This window comes from Bactrocera dorsalis, chromosome 3 (genome assembly GCF_023373825.1).
Source record: "Bactrocera dorsalis isolate Fly_Bdor chromosome 3, ASM2337382v1, whole genome shotgun sequence".
NCBI classification, from domain to species: Eukaryota; Metazoa; Arthropoda; class Insecta; order Diptera; family Tephritidae; genus Bactrocera; species Bactrocera dorsalis.
In genome coordinates, this window is record NC_064305.1 from 73,259,264 (window position 1) to 73,284,356 (window position 25,093).

Consider the following 25,093-nt stretch of genomic DNA (forward strand, 5'->3'; position numbering starts at 1 on the left):
TTGGAAGTTCCACTTTGGATACGTCAAGGCAAATACATATCGGATCTCATACTTTTAGACTTCCAATTAAATAGCGGAAGAGGCCATAAAACAACTAAGCAGATTTATGATAGGTTTACGTCGTTTTGTCGACAGTTTTCATCTATCTTCAAAAAGGGGTGCAGTCTTCCTGTTGTGTGGATTGATCAACCATTCAACCTAACCTAATAATGCATATTTCATATTAATTCTGACACACTTCAGAAAACTAGAATGCCGAAAAGAAACCCTATGAACCAACTCATCACAAAAGGTTAGTAATTTACTACAAATCTAATTTTTTAATTTTACTGAAACTTCGTTGATTTCCCAGCAGTATAAGTTTCGTTCTTATATGGATTTTGAAGGGTGAGACAAAGGGTCTAAAAATAGTTTTTATGTTACCATAATGTTTCCAGAAATTTGTGCTTGGAGAATAAATTCAGCGTTTTAAGTTTAGTAAGCCTCTGTAGAATAGTTTTCAATGATGTAGGGCTACCATATATAGTATAAGTTATACTTGTAGTGATTATTGGGTAAAAAATAATTTCTTTAAGTAATACGTTAGTGGACTTAATTTTATAAAAGAACATGCGACAGACTCAGATTAAAAATTTGGACTAAATTAGACTTACATTCCACGGAAAGCTACTAGAAATAATATTTTTAGCCTCATATTCTTTGAGCTTATTTATTGTAACCCTTTTCCATAATTATTTGAGGAACTTTATGAATTATATAGGGTGATTTTTTAAGAGCTTGATAACTTTTTTTAAAAAAAAAACGCATAAAATTTGCAAAATCTCATCGGTTCTTTATTTGAAACGTTAGATTGGTTCATGACATTTACTTTTTGAAGATAATTTCATTTAAATGTTGACCGCGGCTGCGTCTTAGGTGGTCCATTCGGAAAGTCCAATTTTGGGCAACTTTTTCGAGCATTTCGGCCGGAATAGCCCGAATTTCTTCGGAAATGTTGTCTTCCAAAGCTGGAATAGTTGCTGGCTTATTTCTGTAGACTTTAGACTTGACGTAGCCCCACAAAAAATAGTCTAAAGGCGTTAAATCGCATGATCTTGGTGGCCAACTTACGGGTCCATTTCTTGAGATGTATTGTTGTCCGAAGTTTTCCCTCAAAATGGCCATAGAATCGCGAGCTGTGTGGCATGTAGCGCCATCTTGTTGAAACCACATGTCAACCAAGTTCAGTTCTTCCATTTTTGGCAACAAAAAGTTTGTTAGCATCGAACGATAGCGATCGCCATTCACCGTAACGTTGCGTCCAACAGCATCTTTGAAAAAATACGGTCCAATGATTCCACCAGCGTACAAACCACACCAAACAGTGCATTTTTCGGGATGCATGGGCAGTTCTTGAACGGCTTCTGGCTGCTCTTCACCCCAAATGCGGCAATTTTGCTTATTTACGTAGCCATTCAACCAGAAATGAGCCTCATCGCTGAACAAAATTAAAGCGCGAAACACATTTCGAACCGAACACTGATTTTGGTAATAAAATTCAATGATTTGCAAGCGTTGCTCGTTAGTAAGTCTATTCATGATGAAATGTCAAAGCATACTGAGCATCTTTCTCTTTGACACCATGTCTGAAATCCCACGTGATCTGTCAAATACTAATGCATGAAAATCCTAACCTCAAAAAAATCACCCGTTACAAAGCGTGTTATCACCAGATGCACATATAATATTAGCTTTGCTTTCATAATCTAGTAAAGTAGACGCCATCAACGCGCAGTGTGATTGCGAACGGCTTGCTTAGTTCTAATTGTTTACCTGATGATGTAAAATAACTGATAGATTCATATACATATGTATATATAATACAAACAACTTTGTATGTGAAAATGTGCATAAATATATTTGCATTATGTTATAATTCGTTTTTAATTACAACAATTTTTCCTAGAATTTTTATATTTATAATTTGATTCTGAAATGATTAAAAATGTTTATCAAAAAGTAATCTTAACGGAATTAAAATGAAAAAATATCCAAGGCCACTGCCAATCTATACAATAAACTAAAAATATTGAAGAGACTTCTGTACATTTTTTATTGTTCTCAGCACCTTAATATCAGTTCGAAGTAAATATGATCTTGATAAAAAGTTTATGAAGCATTTAATTAGAATTTATTATTAGCCTAAACACTACCTACGCACAGCACAACAAAGATAGCATCACAAATGTAAATATGAAAAGTATTTATTCGGTGAGACCACACCTAAACTCGCACCCAACATTCCAAACAGAAAACCCAAAAATAACAATAACAACAAACTATTATTAAATGTGGCAAGTAGACGTAAAAAAATCGTTTGAAAAAAAAGTAAATATAAACTAATGGATTGTATGCAGAGCGGCTGAAATTGTTTACTTTCGCACTTAAGGTGAAAAAGCGCGTTCATATTTAATAAAAAATTGAAATATTGAATTTGTGAAAGCATTGTGTGAAATGCGCAAGGGTGAGAGGTTTTTAGGGTGCGTATATGTGTGTGTTTGCTATGAAAATATTATTTATAAAAAATTTATTTTAAAGTTCTGCGATAATACTAACAGACGAAGTATAAAAACTGGAAAAATGAAACAATGCAAACCGCACAGTGGTATGAACTGCTTATTTTGATAGACAAAATATTTTTTGCAGTGGAAATATGAAATCAAATTTTTGTAACGATGTTTTAAAGATTGAACCAGAATTTTCAAAAACTCAAAAGAGTGTCCAACGTGATAAACTAAAGATAGGGAAAGTAATTCGAATTGATTCTGCATCCACGGAATTCTCCAGATCTGGCTCACAGCAACTATTTCCTATTCTCAGATGTCAAAAGAATGCTGGCTGGGAAGAAATTTTTTTAATGTGAAGAGGTGATCGACGAAACTGAGGCCTATTTTCAGCAAAAGGAAAAAAAAATTCTACAAAACTGGTATCGAAGATTTGGAGGGTCGCTATAATCAGTGTATCAGCCAGGAAGGGGAACCATGTTGAATAAAAAAAAAAACGAAAAAAACTGTGTTTTGCAATGGTAGGTCGGGGACTTTTCAATTGACCTGCTATATGACGAATAAATAAACTGATGGAAAAATGAACAGGCGAATGGACTGACAGAAATATATATATACATATTTTGTTTTCGAATATTTATACAATTTACAAACAACCATTAGATGAAAGTGCAACAAATATTTTTTACATTTTTATACAAATTTTGCCCACTTAGTTTTACCCTTCAACACATTATAATAAATAAAAAATTGCAGAAACTATCAAGGAAATGTCATCATAAATACACGCAGTTAGTTTTTCACTACGTTTAATATTCATTTTTCCACGTCAGCTGCAGCAGCGCTGCAGCATGCTGCCATTTCTTATCGCACACACGAAAAACCAGTAAATACAGTTTTATATTGCAGATGCCGTTTTAGTGTTTTGTGTGCAAAACACACATACAAGCACGCACACAAACGCCGAGATAACACCAGAAACTGCATTGAGTCATAAAAATGGGAGTATAAATTTCGTCGTCGTTCATCGGCGATGACAATAAAACTACTTGGTTTGCAATAATCTAAAGGAGCGGTACATGTATACAAATGCGTATGAGAATGTATATAATTGCATGCATTTAGGTGTGTGCGTTTGTATGTAGTTATGTGTCATATATTATGGCTAAGTAGAGTTGACGCATCTCGCAATCAAGTGGGCTTTAGTGCAAATCTGTCGTATGCACTTACATTCGTCGCATAAATTGATGCTACCAAATTACACTTGACGCTCACTTTTATATACACGCCCATATACATGTATGTACATATGTAGGTCTGCACACACGTAAGTATATACATATGTAGACTCGCAATAATGCATAAGCAAAAATGTAGAACACTTTTACTACACACTGTAGGTATTTTTAAGCACTTGTAGTTACAAATTCTCATACGCACACATACAAATATAATATGTATATTTGCATGTTAATATGTCAGCTTTGAATTGGACTAAGTCAAATCAGTGCCGTTGACATTTATGACACTCGCACAGCCGTCGCCATGACAGGAGACAATACGAGTGTGCCAACTAATTGTTTGCTGTCTGGCCAAGTCGACTGAGTTACACACAGAGGCACATTTGTATAAATACATACATAAACACATATATACACATCTACATTCGTAAAGTTCAAATATGAGTTGATTTGTCAGTCATTTCGGTGCTTACCAACGCTTACAGTTAGCGCTAAGCAAAGCTAGTATCAGCATTTAAATGTTATTTCGCTGGAAATGTTGGCACAAATCGTAGCAGAGGTGATTGTCGTTTTGCAAAATCATTGTAAATTCGTTCATTGGTGGTATGAAGCCATTGGCATTTGAAATGACTTTGTGAAAATTTCGCTCTCAGAAGCAATAAGGAAAAGTGTGCGTGTAATTGCAATGCCTTTGAGTCGCCACCATTCATGGTACACCTAGATCCATAAAGCAAAGTTAGTGCTATAAAGCTGGTCAATAATCATTACATTGATTTTACTGTAATCGGGAATTTCAAATATGAGCAGGTTTTAGAGGCACTTCTGAGCGTGAGCAAACAAAGTTAGAGAATTTATGCACTGGAATATGGGAAATAAAGCCGAAGTGGCTAGGAATGAAAATGTTTATGCTCTTCACGTGTCGGTGAACACTTAGCTAAGCATATTGTCCCAAGTTGTAAGATAACTCAAATGCCAATTATATACATTCTGTAATTTGTGATTATTCTATTTTATGATCTTGAAGAAGATCCTGTTACGGATTCGAAATAATGTCAATCTAAAAACTTTGAATAAGCTATTACATAGAAAATAATTAAGGTTTTGCACACCTATGGTCTATTGTGCCCTTTCCTATATCATATATGGTCACATAGGTCTAGCACTCTGAATAATTCCAAGAGCTGTCCATGTATAGTAGCCCTATCCTAGGGCCTTGAGCCTGCATCGACAAATTGCTGTGCAATATAGAATCAGGTGTTGTGGAGTTTCCTCTTCCAGGTCGCAAAGCCGGTAGTTTTGCGCATGAAACTATGACCATGTCAGACAAGCGTTTCTTAAACCTGCAGTACACAGGTATAGAGCGCGACAAGGCAATACCAAGCAGAGGAAGAGGGAAGACGTCCATTCCGTTGGAAGGACCAGGTAGAAAAGAACCTGACTACACTCTCCCATTGGCGCCAAACGGCGAAAACGGAGAACGACTGGCAAGCTGTTGTAAACTCGGCTATACCATCTAAGCGGTATCTAGGCCAGTAAAGAAGAAGAATAAAAATTACCTGAAATTCATGTACCCTCTTTACCCTTAATTATAAAAGGCCGTTTACTATGCTTGAAGTATTGCTGTAGAGAAATCAGTAGCTTATATGAGTGTATGTATGATGTGTGATTTCAAGCAACTCCGAAGTGGTTACCAAAGTTATTGATCCCTTTCAAGTGCTAATCACGTAGAAAAAATATACTCTCATAAGCCACAAAACCTAAAAAATTGTTTGTGCTTATCAAAGCTCTTATTTGCTAATGATCCCAAAAATCAGAAATATTGTATTATATATATTTGCTGCTGCCAAACTTAGAGTTTGCATAGGAAAACCAAAGCAAAATTAATAATAATAATAACACAGAAAAGGTTAAATAATAAAAGGCAAAGTGGTCAAAAAGTCAGAATACCCCAAAATATTATATATACATATGTATGTATAAGAATATGTATTGTAAATGTATATCTAAAAGGATATGGGGAGAGCACAGATGCCTCAAGCAGCGCTAATCAAAGTATGCGACAGTGGCAAATCTGTAACGAAAAGTTTGGCAACATCAAAAGAGTAAACAAAGTAAATGAAACCCCAAGACACACACATAAAAACATACAGATATACAGTTGCATCGTTTTTTTCGCTTACACTTGATGATGATAACGAAAATCATGAAAATGACAATAGAATAAATGAAGTCAATTTACTTGAATGGCAGCCATATTGCTTTCTGCTGATCCCTCATGCAACCACTTCAATACATTTTGCCATGAAAATCCCCAACGTTTACTCCCAAGTCAAACCTTTTTTAAATCCTTTGACTTTTGCCCTTTTTCCATCGCCGGCAATTGTATTAAATAAATTAAAGTTGCTTTTCCGGCGGCAAAACTCTCTTTTCCCTTTTGTTGTTCCACTGATTCTCGTGCTTTGAACTCTTATTTAATAAACAGCTGTTGCGTGTTAAATCCTTTCGGAGCGCAACAAAAATGTCAAATAAAATAAAATGTTTAAATGAATTTATCAATTCATTTGCATACGAAAAATGCACAAATTTTTTACCCGAATCAGCTGTTGGGTGTTTATTTTGTGACTTCCTAGAAGTACCATACATATGTATATGTGTATGTATAGTAAAACCGGCGCAACGTTATTGGCGTCGAAAATCCACATTTTTCAAGTTTAATATATTTGTAAGTAAAAATTTAGCTGCGATGACAAACAAAAAATTCCATTTCCCAATATTAATACTCGCGCTGAAGCATTATGAGGAAACGGATATTAAATTTTTTGCTTTGGAAATGAAGTATGTTCAACAAATATATTTATAATATTGAGTTGAATTCTTTTCGAGAATATTATGTTATTTAAATAAATAAATTTTATAGAAATTCTAAATTTCAAATAGAGTCACGTCTAGGAATGTTGCAGTAGTGCTTTAAGGAGTCTAATTTATAACGAACAAGGGCTTTTGAGTGGCACAATGCATTTAGTGAAGGTCGAGGTTCATCGAAAACTTGCCTCATGTGAGTCGTTCATTCACCTCTGTTACAGAAGTACATTGTCGTGTTGGCGTCAGAGAGATAGCAGAGTGCGTCAACATCATTTATGGAGAAATTCAACATTCTACTCAATGCTTTGGGTATGAAGCGTATCAATCCTGAACTCCTACCAAAATACCAGAATCTTTTGCATAAACGACGTCGAGCAGAGGTCTCAAAAGAAATGCTTGACAACATAGTTTAAGACCCCATCTTTATCAAACGCAGATGACGAGATGTGAATTCATAATATGACAACGAAATTATCAAATAATGCAAGCCAAAGGCTCTGAAGGCCATACCAGTCGAGGTTTATAACAATTGTATCAAAATTGATTTAATCATGATTTTCAAAAATGCGGAAATTTGAGAAAGTGCATACGTGTATTCCAATAATATCGAATGAATTAACCCCTCTGTTCATAGGAAGGTTTATCTGTTCAAGATGACAGTCCAACAATAACAAAACGATTTCATTCAATAATTTTTGTAGTATTTTGACCTATGAAACTCCCTACATTAAAATTTGCTCCAATTGCAACTTCGTGCGTTTTCGCCAATTTGCACAGAACCGCTCGAAGTAATGAAAGTATTGCTGCCGTTTAGGAAAGTGTAGCTGAAGACGGCAATTTGTCAATTCCAAACATTCTCAAGAATTGGGACTGTCTCAAATGACAACCTGGCGGATTTTAAGAAAGGATTCGGGCTTCCATCCGAATAAAATTGTTCTAACTCAAAAATTGAAGCCATTGGACGACCGTAGAAGTAGAGAATTTGCTGATTTTGCCTTAAAATCACTTCAAAGTGATAACAATTTTTTTAAGAATATCATCTTTTCTGATGATACTCACTTTCATCTGAGTACGGTAAATAAATAAAACTGTCGATTAAACAATTTATCCACGAAAAATCTTTACATTCATCTAAATTGACAGTTTCGTGTAGTTTTTCGCCTGGAATTGAAAATTGGAATCAGCGAAATGAAGCTCGTGACACCGTTGGTGTCAATGCAAGGCGGCGATAACCAACTTTTTATGGCCACAATAAGAAGAAGTTGATCTTGACAACATGTTTTTCCAACAAGACAGAGCTACGTGCCAGACAACACGAGACACAACTGAATTATTGCGAGAAAAGTTTGAAGATTCGATTATTTCAAGAAATTGTGACATTGAATGGTCTCCAAGAAGTTACTTGTATAATATAACATCATTAGACTATTTCTTCTAGGGTTAATTGAAGTCACTGGTCTTTAGTAATAAACCAGACTCTCTGCAAGCTTTAAAACTCAATATGCTACTCATGACATACGACTTGATTTTGTGGAAAAATTACTTGACTCTTTCGTTTATCCGTCCTGCAAAAGTAGTCGTTAAGATCAATTTAATGATGTTATATTCAGAACTTAACCTTAATTAAAACTTCCTTAACAAATAGTGCGTTTTGTATTTTAAAAAATCATAACACTCTTATTGGAAAACGCTATGCAATCAATTCCAACTGTTATCGCTAGAAAAGTATTCACACTTTTTATCTTGAGCTACATTTTTGAACTTGAATATTATAATTAATTAAACAAGGCAATAATAAACGTGAGCAAAAGCTAATTATAACAACCATGAAGTGGAAAACTACAAAATTATTAGTTCCTGCGATAACTGCAGTGATTAATTAATTATTTAGTTTAAATTAATGACATCCGCAATGAGCCGAATTCAAAAAAAAAATAAAGTTTACGCACAGATAAGCACTTGAAAACAATTCAATAAATACAATTTAACCAGTTCTACTTGTGGATGCAAAGATAATTATTTGTTTAAGTATTTATGACTGTTAATACATAAGCGTATACTTTTTTAAACTCATTTTTGGATTTACAGCAGTGAAATTATAACACAGTATAGGTAGTTGGTCCATCTATGGAAGTTATGATTTTGAAATTCAATAACCAGGCATTACTAAATTAATGTATATTGAAGTAGTACCAACAAAACTTCATACCTATCTCAATATCGCAGATAAATAAATTTCGTGAAACCGGGTGAGAATCATAAGTAATGAATGATCTAAAGAGATTGATCATAAGTAATGAGAGAATACGCGTGAGTCGTGTCAAGCCTTCATGTTAGTTTGTTCCGCTCAACTTATGGTCAACATAATCGGCTTACTGAGAGTAATATTCGCAAAACCATCACCCGTCTTGAGACCAAGCATTCATTATTGGATAATATTCGACCAACAGATCACGTGCAGCGCGCAGTAAAGAAAATATAGCAGTCATAGCTGAGAGTGTATACGAAGACCGTAGAGAGTTGATTCGGCGCCTTTCGCAGCAAGTCGGTCTGACGTATGAAACGATTTGGCGCATTTTGCGTCGAAATCTTAAATTGAAAGCAAATAAAATACAGCTTGTACAAGAACTGAAGCTGCTAGACTTTCTGAAAGGACATCGCCTCTAACTATGGGCTCTTTAAAAGTTCCATAAAGATCCGACGTTTTCGAACCAAATTTTGTCCAGCGATGAGGCTCATTTCTGGTTCATTGGGAATGTAAACAAACAAAATTGCCGCATTTAAGACATCAGCAATCTGAAACGATTCCAGAGCTGTCATTTCATTAGAAAAAAATCAGTTTGGCGTGGTTTGTGGGCCGGAGGAATCATGGGTTCATATTTTTTCAAAATGAATGAGAACGTAATCGCCAATGACAACGGTTATTGTGCCATGATACCGACTATTTGATGCCTGAGATTGAAGTTCGTGATCTTGGCGACATTTGGTTTCTACAAGATGGCGCCATTTTCCACAAATAGCACCAATCAATGGATTTATTGTGAGAATATTTCGATGAGCAGATAATTTCACGTTTTTAGCCGATCGACTGGCCACCAGATCGTGTGATATCACATCGTTAGACTGTTTCCTGTGATGTGAAGTAAAGTCTAAAGTCTATGCGGATAAGCTCGCTTCAATTCAGATGCTGGAGCAAAATATCACGCGTGTCATTATCAGTTCTCAGTCGAAATACTCGAACGAGTCATCGAAAATTGAAATTAACGGATGGGCTATCTGAGACGTAGCCGCGGTCAACATTTGAAAGAGATAATCTTCAAAAAATTAATGCAAAAAAATGTTCTTTCGAATAATAAATATTTCTGTGTTTTGTCTTTAAAATAGTGGGGAACCTTGGTATGGACCACACTTTAATTATTACAATTTTTCTTGGAGTTTTAAAACATATATACAGTCCCTTATATAATTTTAATTCAACGGTGATGTCCGGGGTTAGAAAAAGAAAGCCATTAAGGCCTTTAAAATACAAATTACAAAATATTAAAAAAAAAAATAGTCTAGTGACATTAAAATTATATTTTCTGACAATGTAAGAAAAAATTAAAAGTACGCTGTTTCTTCGAACTGCCAACATAATAAAATTTATTTGATTTACAACATTTCTCTTCTTTTCGCAAACACTCGTCATCTCCTCTTACACACATTTTCGGCCATAAATGACCAGAATAATGATCATCCAACATCTCCTACAAACACTTCATATTTGTTTGACCGAAAACTTTTAGTACTTTCTTATACACTTTACTATATTTAGAAAAGAAATCTCCAGCACGTGTGCTTCGACACCTTCAAACGAACAAGTGGCGCTTATGTCCACACACCTCGCCACCCACAATGACATAAACCATACATCATCCACTGCAAACAAGTGGGCTCTAGCGTGAACTTGAGTGTGTCTATATGCTCGTTTGTGCGTGTGTGTGTATTATCCTACAAATAACTAAATCTAACCACAGATGGAGAGTATCTTTGTTTGCCCAACGCTATGCTTTGCTTAGTGCCCAAGCGGACCTTTGCTAAAGTTTTTTCTATTTTTGTTTTTTTTGGTTTATTGTAAACTTTGTATTATTTTTAATTTTTGTTTGCATATTCTTGTGTGTTATTTTCTGCTCGACGCTACAAGTGTCTTTCGCTTATTGTGTCATGCTGACAGTTGTGTTCTGTCGCTGACAACACAATTCAAAACTTTTAATAATGATGTTATTACTTGTATATCAAAAATAAACATAATTTTACTTTCTTACACAATTTGCTTTATGGGAATTCGAGCGCCTGAAATTGTTCGCATAGACGAATACAACACACCCATGAATGCCCTGTAGGAAATATTAAACTAGTTTTATTGATTTCTTTTACCAAATTGGAATAGTTCCGAAAAATTCATGCCACTTTATGGTAGTCTAAAGGTACACGGTTTCTATTAGAAAAATATTATAGTTGTTGCCCCTTATAACAATGGGGGTTGATTCGTCTTGCTTTATCCGTAAACCTTATACTTAATAAAGAAAAAACATCGACAGTTATTATTGAAAGAATAGAGAGCGCTATCAAACTTAGTGGTTTAATTAAGTTTTTGTAATATTGGGTTTAGTTTCAGTTTGTTCCAAAGATTTATCGCTGTCGACGTTCAGGAAAGTCCACTTATCCTACGTTATCTCGAAAGGAATATAGAATCATTGAATATCTTCCAGAGTCGGAGATAGGGTTTCGTAACATTTGTGTTGATTTTTAGGTTTCAGCTTCAGACTTTATCGACTTCTATGTTTATTTCAAGAGCTTTCTTATCTGGGTTGGAAGAACCATTGATTCAAGAGTCAGAGAGGGTAGCTTCTCATGCAAGATTTATGTTTTGGGCTACCCGACCGACATAATATAATATAAAAGTAATGTATAATACTTTTCGTAACAGAGATGAATTGATAACAGTATAGGGGACCTCGGATTTTTCCAATCTAGTGAGCTGGTTACACGAAAAAGAGTTACGGCATAACTCTTGGGATTTCGCAGCAACCGTTTCTCTAACCACAAGCTTACTGAAGAACTATTTCGGGCCATTCTATCCAAAACTTATCTAACCAACTCAATCAGTTAGTAACTGTCAGAATTATCTATCATTTTGACAGCAACACGACAGCTTTGGAACCCTGCATAACTTTGTGTAGTTTTGTTCGCGATAGATCGATAGATATTGGACTAGTTTAATGAAAGGAACTTGCACCCTTAAGGAAATCTCAACGTTTTTGGAAGCAATCATTAAACATTTATACACATTTACAGCAAACAGATCAATTTCAATCAAAGTGAACCTAACCTAACAGAAAACATTACATAAGAGAACCAGAAGCGGAGCTTTATGCTTTGGGTTTTCCTGCAGGGCTATTACAAGTTCGACTGGCACTGTTCGCCTGTCGGATTTCGCTCTCAACCTGCCACATTGCCAGGTCCATCCTGCCACTTTTTCGTATTATAGCCTCTCAACCATTTTCAGTCCGAGTGGTTTGCTGTTTACTTTCAATTTTTTTTTTCCTTGTTTTCGTTGGTTTTACACATCTCCTATGCGCTTGTTTACTTTCGGATCTGCTAGTTGGATTTTTACAGCTCACTTTTTTCATGCACCGTTGCTGCTCTTGGGCAAAAGATAATTTACAGCAAATGCTATTCCCAAAGTCTCAAAGTATGTTTCGCCTCTAATATGCTTATTTTGCTTTTTGTTTTCCAAAATGAAAACAGGTAGTCGACCAAACGTGTATTTTGCTTTGTTTTGCTGCTATTTTTACACCTACATACACATAGTAAATATTAGTGTGTGTTTCACCCCATTCAGCTGGCAGCTTTTAGGACCTTTTATGGAGCAACCAGCTGAAAGGAATACTGTTAAGATGCTTTTACAGTTACTTTCAGCACTCCAACAAAAGCTCATTCCACCTGTCGTGGTTGCTGTTGTTGTGCTGTTTTATTTGTATGTTTGTGTGTGTGTGTGTCAGGATGGGTCAGCCGCTTGTAGAATCTGTCAACACCATTTCAAACTGTTGCTATTCTAGCTACCAACACTCATAGCGTAAGCTTTGTTCCTTCGAGCACCGCCTCGACCTTACCGTTACAGTGAATTCGTTTGAATTCGTGGGTGGGGCATTGCTGGCAGCACCTCAATGCCACTTGGTAATTGAATTGGACGTAAATTTACTGAAATATTTTTCCATTCGAAGCGCATCAGCGTATACAAAGCAACAACATGCAACAACAACAACAACACATTTGTGAAACAAACTAAAAAACGAAAACAGTGAGAAGTGTTGTTAAATGAATTTCAGCCGTTTATTGAAAGGACTAGCCTTGACTTTGACTTGGCAAGCCACCGTATTTTAATCACCACTACAATTATAATACAAATGTATATATATTTGCATGTGAAGGTGTTCAGTCATCTAACGGCGCGCACGAGACGCTCGGCTGGTTCTCAGAGAGTGCTTTGGCTTTGTGTGTCTATCCGCGCATGGTGTGAACTCCACATCCAAACTGTCTATGTCAAGTGCTGAACTGCTGCTTGTTTACGTAATGCAGAGCTAAAAATATGTGACTGTGGTGCAGAAGCATTGGCAGTAAATTCCGAGTTTCCGCACATTTGAAATTCACGCAATTACCGTCGACGAAAGATACTCCAAAACTTTGAGGAATCAGCGAGTAATCAAAAGGCTTTTTAATTCGTTGTTTGTTTATTCATTATAAATCCAACAACAAAGACGAAAAATGGAAAATCAATTGTTGGCTACAATAAAAAATAAAAACAATTTTGTTTCTGTTGTTATTGTAAGTCATTGCTCAATTACTCTGTATACGCTTATTTTCTTAATGGGCCGACCGTTTAATGGCCGCCCATCTGCCAAATGAGTAGTTGTTTACATAGATATAGCCATTGGTGAGTAACAAGTTGACGGCTATTTAGCTACTGCCTATTTCTAGATATTTAATTATATTTGTAGCGATTAAGTGGTATTGATTTAATTGTATAAATAGTTGCTTCCCAGGGTTCTTTCTTTACATATACCTTGTTGTGGTTACAGTTTGCAAAGATAGAACCAATAATTTCAGTTTGCGATAAATTTACTGAAGGAGGTCTAAATAGCAGCTATTTTTATATTCTAAAAGATGACGAGCTGAATATATTTAGGCATATCAGTCTATTTATACTTTATATACGCGAACTAGCCCTTCACATTTTGAGATATCGGTCTGAAATTACGCATATGTCATGTTCCTCTCAAGAAACTGTTCATTTGTTAGGCCCACCGATATCGGACACCTTACAATATAGCTGCCATACAAACTGATCGATTAAAACCAAAAGCTTTTTATTTGACAAGATATCATCACGAAATTTTGCGCATATTATTATCTAAGAGAGCTCTCATACTCAAAAAAATGTTCAGATTGAACTACTATAGCATATACCTACTATTTAACTATATATCTCTCAAGTTTACCAAGTAATATCTCCGAGACAGTTGGTACTGAGATTTTCGTTAAATGAAAGCATTTCCCAGAAGCATTTTTCATATTAATTGAGTCACTTATGTATCTCTAAGAATACACCGACTTAAAAGATATGATCCAAATGAATGGTAGTTTTGGAAAGATTTATCGTTATCAAAGTAAGATGAGAGATATAAAAGAGGATACTATCTCAATCTCTACCGATGGCTTCAAAATAGGCGGCGGGAAAGGAGTGGGGTGCACTCACAAGGATATTGACATCCCTCTCTCTCTCTCTCTATTCGTTTACTAAACCTGACACATACCAAGCTGAAGTACTAAGTACAGAGAAGACCTGTGGAGAACTATTGAAAAAGCATAATACAGAAAATAACTATAGACATGGTTAGGCAAACGGCTTAGTCGTCACAAAAGATTAAAAACTGAATAAAGCTTTCAGCTCACTGGCCAGTCAACTCCATTTGATATTGAAAATTTTGCGAAAATCTCACGAAGAATCAATGCAGTATTCCACGGTGCATTATCGTGATGCAAAAATCAAGAGTTGTTGGCCCATAATTCCAGCCTCTTTATACGAATAGCAAATAATATTTCTTGTTGAAAATTTGGCCTGTCGGAAGGAATTCAGTACACCATTCTTCGATAATCGAAGAAAACTGTCAATACAACCTTGATTCTTGACCTGCTTCGGCTCACTTTTAACAGGACATTCGGTCGATTGATCATCCGTTTCTGGGTCGCAAACATACTTGTAGATCGTTAGAATAATACGTTTCATGGCATTCTGGTAAGCGGAAACAATTGTTTCACAGATACTCGTAGTTACCTCATCGCTGCTTTTCGAAAAAAATTTAGTGGTTTTATCAACAAATAGTGCTTTCACTTTTCTTATTTATTTTTTTATTTTTCTAAATGTATTTCACTGATCCTTCCGATATTCCAACGATGCCAGTAAAAAAACTGACTAGTCATAGTCGATTCTCAAGCACCAATTTCCTTACTTTATTGTTGTGTTGATCATCGGTTGACGTTGATGGCCGTCATGGACTTGGTTCATCGTCAACGGGTTCTCGACGCTTTTCGAATAATTGCTCCCAATCAAACTTTCTTGCGACAAACAGTTATCACCAAAGGCTTTTTCCAACAATCTAAACATTTTGCACCGAAATTTTGATTCCGGACACAAAATTTAATGAAAGTTCTTTGTTGAATAATTTCACTCATTGTAAAAATCGCCGAATGCTCTTTATGTACATACTTCAGAATGACAAACGTATACGAAACACCAATAATTATGACAAAAATATTTCGGCAAATGGGTTTTCGCGCGTAATTTAAATTTAAAAATCTTACTATTTTTTGCCCACAGTAGTTTAGCAATTTGAGTATTTTTATGTACTAAATAAAAACTGAAACTTTTTATAGTAAATAAATTTTGTAAATATATTGTACTCACCTGTAATTACAATTATAATTATTTCCAATCCAAATAGCAAGCAGAAACCTTAAATTAAAATTTTTCACATTACATTACTATATATATATTTTTTTTTTTAATTATCAACTTGAAACTAATTTTTGTTTTTAATTTTCAGATTATTATTATTTTTTGTTATCGTTGTATCAATTATGACTTCATTTTTGTTTTTAGTTAACTAAGGCTAATTTAAGTATATTTTCATTTGATTTGCACATCTGGTTTTTTAACAAACACACTAAATATTTCTCTTCGGTGAGTAGGCAAGCACTTAAAATTATCTTATTCGCTTAATTGATTCAATTTTACTTTCACTTGGCTTTTAAGCGATTTAAAATCTAGTTGGATCTTATTTTATATATTTTTTGCAATAAAATCTAAAATTTTATTTCTGTGGCATGCGTTTGAAAACATAAATTAGGACAAATAGTATTTTTAGGTTTCAAATACAAGTCATATTTTAGATTAAAAATCATATTATCGTTATATTTAATTATTTTTTCAATTACATATTAAGAAATTCTGCACACTCATCAAGGTTTTTTTTAACTAGTTTTAAATTTATTTTAATTATATTTTATTATTAATTTTTTTCTTTACTATGTACACATAATAATATTTTGGTTTCCTTGAAACTTACTGTAATTGTCTTTAAAACTCAATGAAATTAATTTTTTCACCATTCCACGAATATAAATTCTGCAGGTAACACTGAATTCACTTGTTACTACCGATACTTTTCACTCGGTTGAAAAACAACACTTATTCCTCCTTCTTTTTGCATTAAAAAATTTTTCACGTTTCAGCACATTATTATTTTTTAATTCATCAAAAATAAGTATTTATTTATTTTCACTTTTTCAACAACAATTCACCAAGATAAATTTCACTTTATGAAATTAATTAATTGAACAAATCACTGAAATTTGCTATTCTCACTTATCCGTTATTTGCGCTAATATTTCGCGGCTGTTCGGCAAAGACTGAATTGCGCCAACATGCAAAGCACAAAGCACCAACGACAACGGCAGCGGGCAGCGAACAACGAGTGGCGACTTGTTCGTTAGATGGGTGGTGTTTGGCGTTTGCTACCGGCTTTACTAACAACACTTTTGGAGCACATGCAAAGCTACATGCACTTAAACACCCACACAACCACAACTAGCAACATTTCTTTGCAACATACATATGTGTGAGGCAACTGAGACCGCAACATGTCTCCGCAATATTTGTTAGCAGCAATTTAAGGCAACATTACGAACTTTATTATTTAACAGGTAAAGAGTGTGCGTGACAAATTTGAAGGGAAATTAAGCTCAAAATAGCTCAGGCTGCACTTTTAAGTCAATTAATTAATCATATTAAGGCATGAATATTTAATGCCTAATCAACATCGAAAAAATATTTTAATCATTTTGGTATATATGTATGAATATTTAAATTTATCGAAATCAATAAAAATTTAATATTTTTGTATTTACAACTCCCACCTTAAATTTACGCCTTGTTTGCGTAAATTTCCTCCTCTTCCTTTTAAATACACTTGCCAGCAACATGTTGCGCAACATTTGGTTGTTAATTTTCCGATTGGGTTGTAGCAAAGTTCGCAGCTTCGTTGCCTGGACAACAACATGATATTCATGTGTGCGATTAGCGTCGTCTTCTGTGTGAGTTTGCTGAATGCTGGCGTCGCTTTTGTATATGCTCGTTTATGTCGGCAGCCGGCAATTTGGTTGTGTTTTGTTCGTTCGGCTCGCCGGTATCCAACTACAACACGCAATAACATGTCGCAACATGTTCGATGGGTGGTGGATGGGTTGGCTGGACACATAAAGTGTTGCCAAAGAAACAAAAGGGGAACAGATATGGCCGCATATAGGGAATTTCTGGAAATAAAAATATATTTGAGTTGAGTAAATAAATAAATAAATAATAAAGAGCAGAAATATGGTACAGAACAAAATAAAATTGAATAAGAGGAAAATAATATAGAATAAAAAAAATACATATGTATGTATGCATATAAAATAAAATTAAGTTAAATTAAACTAAATTAAATTAAATATAGTAAAAAAAATAAAGTAAAAAAGGAAAAAGATAAAAAATAAAACTGAATAATTGCAATACGGATATTAAAATCTATTTTATTACAGCTTACAATGAAAATGTTTTTTTTAAGGGGTACCACATGTTTAAATTTTTATTAATATATTTAATAAAGTACCACAAGGTTCCAAATTAAAAAAAAAATTCCGGATATATTTATGAAAAGGGTTACCAGCTATTTGAAATTGTATGTAGTTCACACTGTATTGAGAAAAAAAATTTAACATTTCAATATTGGTATCAAGCGAAAGTGGCCTTAGAAAAATATTATTTATGTATGTACATAAATGCACTTAGTATTTACACTAAGATTGCTAGTCAGGAGTAAATATATTGAGTTTTATATAGTATGTTGATAGGTTAGGTCAGGTTATACTGGTCCTTAGTAATGCCAGATGGAGGTTCAGTTCAATTTGAGATAAAGTATTAGATTAACAGAACGTCAACGCTTTTTGCGATTTCAGTTCCTTGAAGCTACGAAGCCCGTCGATATCTAAGACGAGTTTCAGATAAAGCTGGACAGAAGCAAAGAAGCTGTTCTAGCATCTACCGTGACCAGTCATTAGCTTGAACGTTCCCACTACGTAGACTCGACTACGTAACCGGAACGGCCCAGGATTTTTTATCTGATCAAGTACTGCCGACCCGACAAAATTCTGCCGTTACAGCAACAACAACAGTTATTAGGTCAACTACCATTCTTCAGTTCTTTCGAGATCGCGTGAGTAAAAAGCATGCATGAGGGGCTCTTGCACGTAATCTTGGGGATCTGTAAGATCTTTCGAAAATTTCATTGTATATTGTTTATACAATTGTACGTATATATTGATATTCTTCGTGTTGTTTCTTGACGCTTTCCTGATCGCAAAGACTTCCGCCTAAAAGATGCTGTAGTATTCCGGAAACTTGAAGGGTCACCTTCAGCTCCAGCTTTGAGCAATAGATTCCGGCTCCAATACGTAATAAAATATTATTATTTTTCAAATTCGAACTCTACAAACATAACTAAAGTGACTCTTTTGTGATTTCAGTTAGAAGCAACGGAACAAAAAACTAATCTTAACAATTCTAAATTTAAAAAAAGTAAGAGTTAAAAAAAGTTTTGTGTGGCAACGTTTAAACTCTTAAATACAACTTAAACATAAAAAGCACAACAAAACCGGCTAAAAAAGCACGCAGATAGTTTTTAATATTCGGTTAATAAAAGCTTTATGAACAAGTTCGATGTTACTTAAAACTTCTTGCAATTTCACATATGCCTTGAAAGCTTTAAGGTACTGTATAAAAAAGCACTAAAATACAACTGCACTGCGCAGGTCAAAATAAGCTTTTCAACCCCACTTGCTTTTAGCTTTGCCACAAAGCTTTTAAAAAAATAAGCTTTTATTAAAACTTCATATTCCAGCTTCAAGAGCTTTTTTAAGTTTTTATTTACAAACTTTTACTATTACACAACTTTGTAGCTTAAAGCGAATCCAACTTCCTGTCCAGCTTTGTAATTGCCATCACTGTTGAAAATCAGCACTAGTGGTCCTGGGTTGGTGCCTGAAATTGTCGCTTCAAATTATTAGCACGGAAATCAAATTTATTGCCATAAAAATAATATACTTGCTACTGTGTCACCCTGTATGCTGCTGCCACAGAAATATGTAGCGCGTATGTTGCTTTCCACAATAGTCGCTTGGGGTATCAGTAAATAATCTTCACTTAAGCCCTCGCTACGCAACTGCGGTCGGCAATAATTGTCCAATTCGTGAAATTTCTGCCGGCTGTATTCGGCGCCCAGTCTGAAGTAACGCATCTTAATTCTGTGAACACGAAGAGATTTACCGTTATTAGCATGTCGATTTGTAACATTGTTAATTAAAGTTTACTCGAGCGATTTGGAGGACTGTTGACGGCGGAAGCAAATAGCATAATTCATTTGCGCCGGATAAACACCCGAACCGCCATTATAATTGAACGAAGTGATAGTACCAACGGCTTCTGGAAAATATTGCAAGCAACCAGATGGCGCAAGTAGGAAATCGTCAGCGTCGCTGGTTCGTGGGTCTATGTCGCTCTCAAGGTGCTTATTATCATGTTCCTCCACTTCAAGAGAATCGATAGTACCATGTAACGCTGACCCTGATGGACACTCCAGTTGTCTTATGTCCATATTCCAGCTTGGCGCCAGCAGTTTTCCATCGGCTCCCGAACGCGGCGCAGTAACTATACTCAAGTTGATGCTCTTCACGTCGGCGGTGCGATTGAAAGGCACATAAATATGCTGTCCGACCTCAGTACCGCACAGTCTTAACCCGTTCACGGCGAAGTAGTCGTTCACGCATTGCACGTACCATAAACCGTTGTGCGCGTCGGGTACGCTTGGCTGCGCTAGTGTCAGCGAGAAATCGATGCGTAGCTGACAGACCTTGTTGTTGTAGGCGTTAATGCGATAGTTGCATTCTTGTGGGGGACTCTCCGGCTGCGCCAGTTGAATGTACTTTGCGGCGGTGCTGGCGCCGCAGTTGGGCTTGACAGCGTTGGTGGTGGCATAGACGACAGGTGTGCCACAAACAATAAGCGTCGCGGCTGAGAAGAAAAGTTGAGCGTTGGTGTGCATATTTTCCGATTTGAAAACTCAATTTACAATGGGACGGTTTCGCAACTGTTGACTTAAATTCCAAAATTATTTATTGGCTCTCAATTTTAAACTATCCAGCAGCCATTTGAGTCTGCTTGCTGAAACTTAGACCGATAATAATCAACTATTTTTCCAGCGTCATCGCTGCAACCTTTTTATCGCCCTTGACACAGCTGCTGCAATCAGTAAAATCACTAATTGATATTGCCGTTATCTCAAACCGTTATCGCGCATTCAAATATTTACTTGTATTTGTTGGGAACAACCAGCGCCTAAGATGTGTCATAACCGATCGAGAACGAGCTTCTAGCGACGTTTTCGGCAGTATTGCCTAAATATCGAACAACCCGTTATCAAATTATAATTGATTATTTTTGTTTTCTAGTATTTTGGGCGTGTATTTCGGTTGTTTTGCAATCTGTTGTTGTTGTGCAGCTGCTAAGTCTAAGTCTCTTATGAAATATTTAATGGTAAATAAGAAATTATTTTTTCTTAGTTAATTCGATTCGTTTCTGGTGTAATGTTGTTTCGCATTAGGCATTTGGTGTACCTCGTTTCGCTTATTGCGTGCTTCGGTTGGTCCTCGGCGCAAATATGTGAGTATAGTACAGGTGAAAGTCGAATTGTAGTGAAAAATCCTTTTTTGGTATCTTCTGACATTTCTTATTGAAGTCTTATAAGATTCCTTAGTGAAGTCCTCTAACATTCCTTAAAGTCTTCAAAGACTCTAATATTCCTTAAAGTCTTCGTGATTCGTCGTGAAGTTAAAGGTCAAGAGAATATGTTCTTTGGGCACATAACGTCAAAATGTTAGGTTGAGTTAGGATAGGTCGAAAGATAATTCCAACTTTAGAGACCTGTCACGGACTCGCAAGAAAATAGAATATTTGAAATAAAATTCTTAATTATTAAAATACCATATTCATTGCCAATACCAGATAGTAACAAAGTGATATCAACCAACCCAAAGCAGTTGTAAAGCCAGATTAAGTTAGTTAGCCAGATCAGTTTAATTTCAGCTCTAATATTCGTCATAGAAGATATCAAGGATTTTTGCAAGCTTTAAGAGCGACTTAATTTTGAACTGCGAAGTTCCTAGATGTCAAAGAAAAGTTTTATATAAGGCCGTATAGAAGCATAGGAGGCGATCTAGCGTCTCTCTTATGCCTACTTTCTTGCACTTTTTGAATGTATGGTCGTTCCTTATGCCCATCCGGCTTGAAGGTGAAGTCAGTATATTGTGACCTATTATTTGGCCAACAATCACCCTGCAATCCTACCGAGATCATGATCTTGAACATGATTTGGGCGATCCTGTATGTCCCTTCACTGAATCTCGTTTTTAGTGACTTCCGTGTTTTCTGTACTGGTTTGGTAGCTAGACGGATGGCACTTTTGGCACGCTCTGCAGTTATTTATTTTCCCGGGATTGCTTTGTGGCCTGGAACCCAGTATGTATGCGGCCGCTTTCCGGCAGCCGATATATCTACTGCCTTCATGATTCTAGGGATTTATCTGCGATATAAGATTATTGTCTTAATATCCGCCGAGCCATTGACGCATGCATATTGATCTTCTTTATGTTGTTTCCTGCGTTGTTAGCTATCTCAGCCATATTTATAACGAGAAAGACTTCCACCTGGAAGACACTGCAGTTTCCGATGAGATCACCTTGTTTTTTGACCGATGTTAACGCATTTCTCCCGGTTTCGGACTCCTTTTTGGAGCGCTATACGTTAAATTGTTGAACAGTCGACGTCATATTCATAAACTCAGTTCTCATCACCAGCAATGATACGTTTGATGAATATAAGATGCTAAGCTACGATGCAAAAGATGTAGGTCCTTTGGTACGAGTGAACCGCTTTATACCAACATCATTAACCAAAATGTGTTAAATCCATTCACAAGCGATACTGAGATCTTCTGCTATCTCTTTGATGCGAACAGAACGATTTTCCAGCATTTTTCGTTATTATCGTCAATAACAGAGGTGGATAGGCAACTCCCATGAGGCCAGTTTTCGATGACTTCTCGACGTTCACTGAATACTTTGTGCTTAAATGCTTGTGTTCGTGATAAAGTAGACTCCCCAAAAGAGTTTGGCAACATTTTCATCGATTACACTTCCAGACGACGCCAAATTCATAACAATAAGTAGGATCTTCCACCCTTGGATAAGGTCCTGAGCTGTAGTTCTTTTCGTTGATTACTACTTCTCTTGCACTTCTCATATTGCGATAAGACTCGAGGTCGTTGGTTCTTGCCTAGATCATTTCATAGATTTATTCGATATTTTTCGACGTACACCTGAACCCAAGGTTAAGAGAGATGTTGTTTTTCTGAGAAATTGGAGTAAATTTGAACTAATGAAATCATGGTTGATAACAACCGATTTCTTACACTCTTATCTAAAATATTCTACTTAGTCCTGCTGATTCTATTTTGATTTCAAAAACTACCAAATCACTTCAGCTTACATACTATTTTCATCTCTATCTCTCTTAGTAAATTTCCAATGTGGCCAAACGACACGTCTTAAGCGAATTGTTATACGCAGTCCCGCACAACAGTTTTCTTCATCCACATGCCAGTACACGATCCGACGTCAGAGCACTCATGTTTGCCAACTACTCGTACGTTTTCAGCAATTCGAGTTGCAACAGCCGACGACCGACTCCGTTACGAATACTCTAACTTGCACCGACTCCTTCACAGCCGGACGATTTACGCTGTGTGGTAAGAATAGCGGGCAACATATTTATATACCATTTGAGGGGGACTCAATGGTTCTAAATTTCAATTTACCCTCGCGTTCGGCGAATTGGCATTTGATTGTCGAGCAGCTCGAGTGTCCACCGGCACCGAGTCATATAGCTGACGGCTTACCACCGCTCATTGGTGGCATGATCAAAGATCTGCTAGACTTGCGTAATGTTTTCTCGAGGTTCATCAGTGACATGGATTTGCTAGCGCCAGCTGGTTGTGATCAATATTATACTGAACCATCGGGCGTAATAAAGAGTTTCAATTATCGTGATGGCATCAATACGCACTATATGAGCAATCTGAAGTATACGATTTGTATTAAACAAACAATGACGGCAAATGCGATCGAGTGAGTGGCGAATTTGTGATGTTTTCATTATGTATAATTTTATTTTTTATAATATACATTTTTTTTAGATACACCGTCAAAAAGTTTTCATTGTCTTCCGAGTTGCCGTCCGAATTTTACAACGAGGCTTGCCATCCTTTCATATTCACCGAGGGGCGCCAGAGCGATTATCTTATGATACCCAATTCGCACTTTGCCGACAATGCTGCCGTTCAGCCGACGTACTTTTGTGGTCAAGGCCTTACAGCGGGTCAGGTTGTCATCGGTGAGATTTCCTTGATTTGGTGTGAGGCAGAACTTTATTTATTTTTTGTTTTAATATTCCAGGTTCCAGACCATTTATAATGCATTTCTCTAGCGATGAGCAATGGCATTCGGAAGAGACAGGCTTCAGCATTGAATACCGCACTAAGGCGGCTGCTTAGATTTAAAATCTGTGGCTCAAAATGAGTTTTAAAATATTTGTGTTTCAAAGCGAGCATTATTACTTCTTAAAATATATATAAAATTTCGGCAGCAAAAAAGGTCTGTATTTCTGTTACTAAAGTCGACTTAGTAGCCATGAAGCTGCCCCTTTTGATTTTAAAAACTACATACTAGATAAAACAAAAAGTACTTAGATATAAAATGAAAAAGTGTTGAAAATATGATCTTTCGAAAAATAGAAACGATTGTTGATGATTATGATGAATTCAATCTTTATCGAGACAGCGTAATGTGAGGTGGAATTATACTTCTATCGTTAACCTTCTTGAGGCCCCTTACACCAAAGTGTGATCTGGGCAAAATTTTTGGACGAAGTTTTCATTTTCACTTAATTTAATACAAATCTCTATGGGGCCTTCAAAATATGCTCCTACTAGCATCCTAACAGTCAATCCTAACATCAACTGTGATGGTCTTCAGCGAATTTTGATTTCTCCGGTTTCGGTTCATTTTTGATTCATTTATGACCTTCACTAAATGCTTTATACCACTCAAGTACAATAACATTTTCAATAATTTCGTAGACTTAAATCCGTAAAAAAATATGGAACAGTCCGAGTCAAATTTGATCAGAAGGTATATTAACAATTTAAAATGTTAAGTCCAGCTCTTACTTGTGAACTCATATCTGTATATAATTGCTCCCTGAATAGAAGATAGAAATAATCAAAGAAAAGGTCCTAGTGAAGAAAATATCGCTGCTGTTCAGGCCAGTGTTGAGGCCAATCCGATTTGTCGGCTCTACGTCATCTCCAGAGTTGGCTCTCTTCCGATCACAACATGTTGAATGTTATGTTTGGATTTGACCTTGCATCTATGTACATAAGATTGTTTTTGCACAAGAACTGAAGCCGACAGACCATTTGAAGCGCTGTAACTTTAGGCGCTAAAACCGAAGATTTTCATCGAAAAATCCTCTTCTCAGATGAGGCCCATATCTGGCTTAATGTCTTCGTGAAAAAAAACAAAATTTTCGATATTGGGTTCAATCGAATCCTGATGTGGTTGATGAAATTATGATATGGCGGTTCTTATTTCTTTCAATGAGGCAGAAACGCCATTGCCAGCAATAGCGAGCGTTAT

General features: G+C 35.9%; 3 protein-coding genes across 3 annotated transcripts in view; 1 reads left to right on the forward strand and 2 right to left on the reverse strand.

Moving 5' to 3' along the window:
- Positions 1-16,797, reverse strand: part of LOC105223372 (calcitonin gene-related peptide type 1 receptor) — a 164,383-nt gene extending 147,586 nt beyond the window's left edge. The window contains exon 1 of the mRNA XM_049453228.1: positions 15,654-16,797. The gene's annotated coding sequence lies outside the window, so the exon portion shown is untranslated. The remainder of the gene's footprint in view (positions 1-15,653) is intronic.
- Positions 16,798-19,161: 2,364 nt separating this feature from the next.
- Positions 19,162-20,515, reverse strand: LOC105223362 (uncharacterized). Its single transcript, XM_011201078.4, has 3 exons — positions 19,655-20,515; positions 19,389-19,588; positions 19,162-19,325 (listed from the first exon to the last, which is right to left on the reverse strand). The coding sequence occupies exons 1-3, from the start codon at positions 20,383-20,385 to the stop codon at positions 19,228-19,230; spliced, it is 1,029 nt and encodes a 342-aa protein (XP_011199380.2). The 5' UTR covers positions 20,386-20,515; the 3' UTR covers positions 19,162-19,227.
- A 360-nt stretch (positions 20,516-20,875) lies between these two features.
- On the forward strand, positions 20,876-24,104 carry LOC105223361 (uncharacterized). The gene is made up of 4 exons (XM_011201077.4): positions 20,876-21,002; positions 22,915-23,524; positions 23,593-23,789; positions 23,852-24,104. Exons 1-4 carry the CDS (start codon positions 20,927-20,929, stop codon positions 23,947-23,949), a joined length of 981 nt encoding a protein of 326 aa, XP_011199379.2. The 5' UTR covers positions 20,876-20,926; the 3' UTR covers positions 23,950-24,104.
- The last annotated feature ends 989 nt before the right edge of the window (positions 24,105-25,093 follow it).

Excerpts from the sequence above, each read along its gene's own strand:
- LOC105223361 (XM_011201077.4), top strand. The coding sequence starts at position 20,927 with ATGTTGTTTCGCATTAGGCATTTGGTGTACCTCGTTTCGCTTATTGCG. Across the intron at positions 23,525-23,592 it reads ATGACGGCAAATGCGATCGA|ATACACCGTCAAAAAGTTTT; the intron begins GTGAGTGGCGAA and ends CATTTTTTTTAG. Across the intron at positions 23,790-23,851 it reads AGCGGGTCAGGTTGTCATCG|GTTCCAGACCATTTATAATG; the intron begins GTGAGATTTCCT and ends TTAATATTCCAG.
- LOC105223362 (XM_011201078.4), bottom strand. The coding sequence starts at position 20,385 with ATGCACACCAACGCTCAACTTTTCTTCTCAGCCGCGACGCTTATTGTT. Across the intron at positions 19,589-19,654 it reads CAGTCCTCCAAATCGCTCGA|AATTAAGATGCGTTACTTCA; the intron begins GTAAACTTTAAT and ends TCGTGTTCACAG. Across the intron at positions 19,326-19,388 it reads ACAGGGTGACACAGTAGCAA|GCACCAACCCAGGACCACTA; the intron begins GTATATTATTTT and ends CGACAATTTCAG.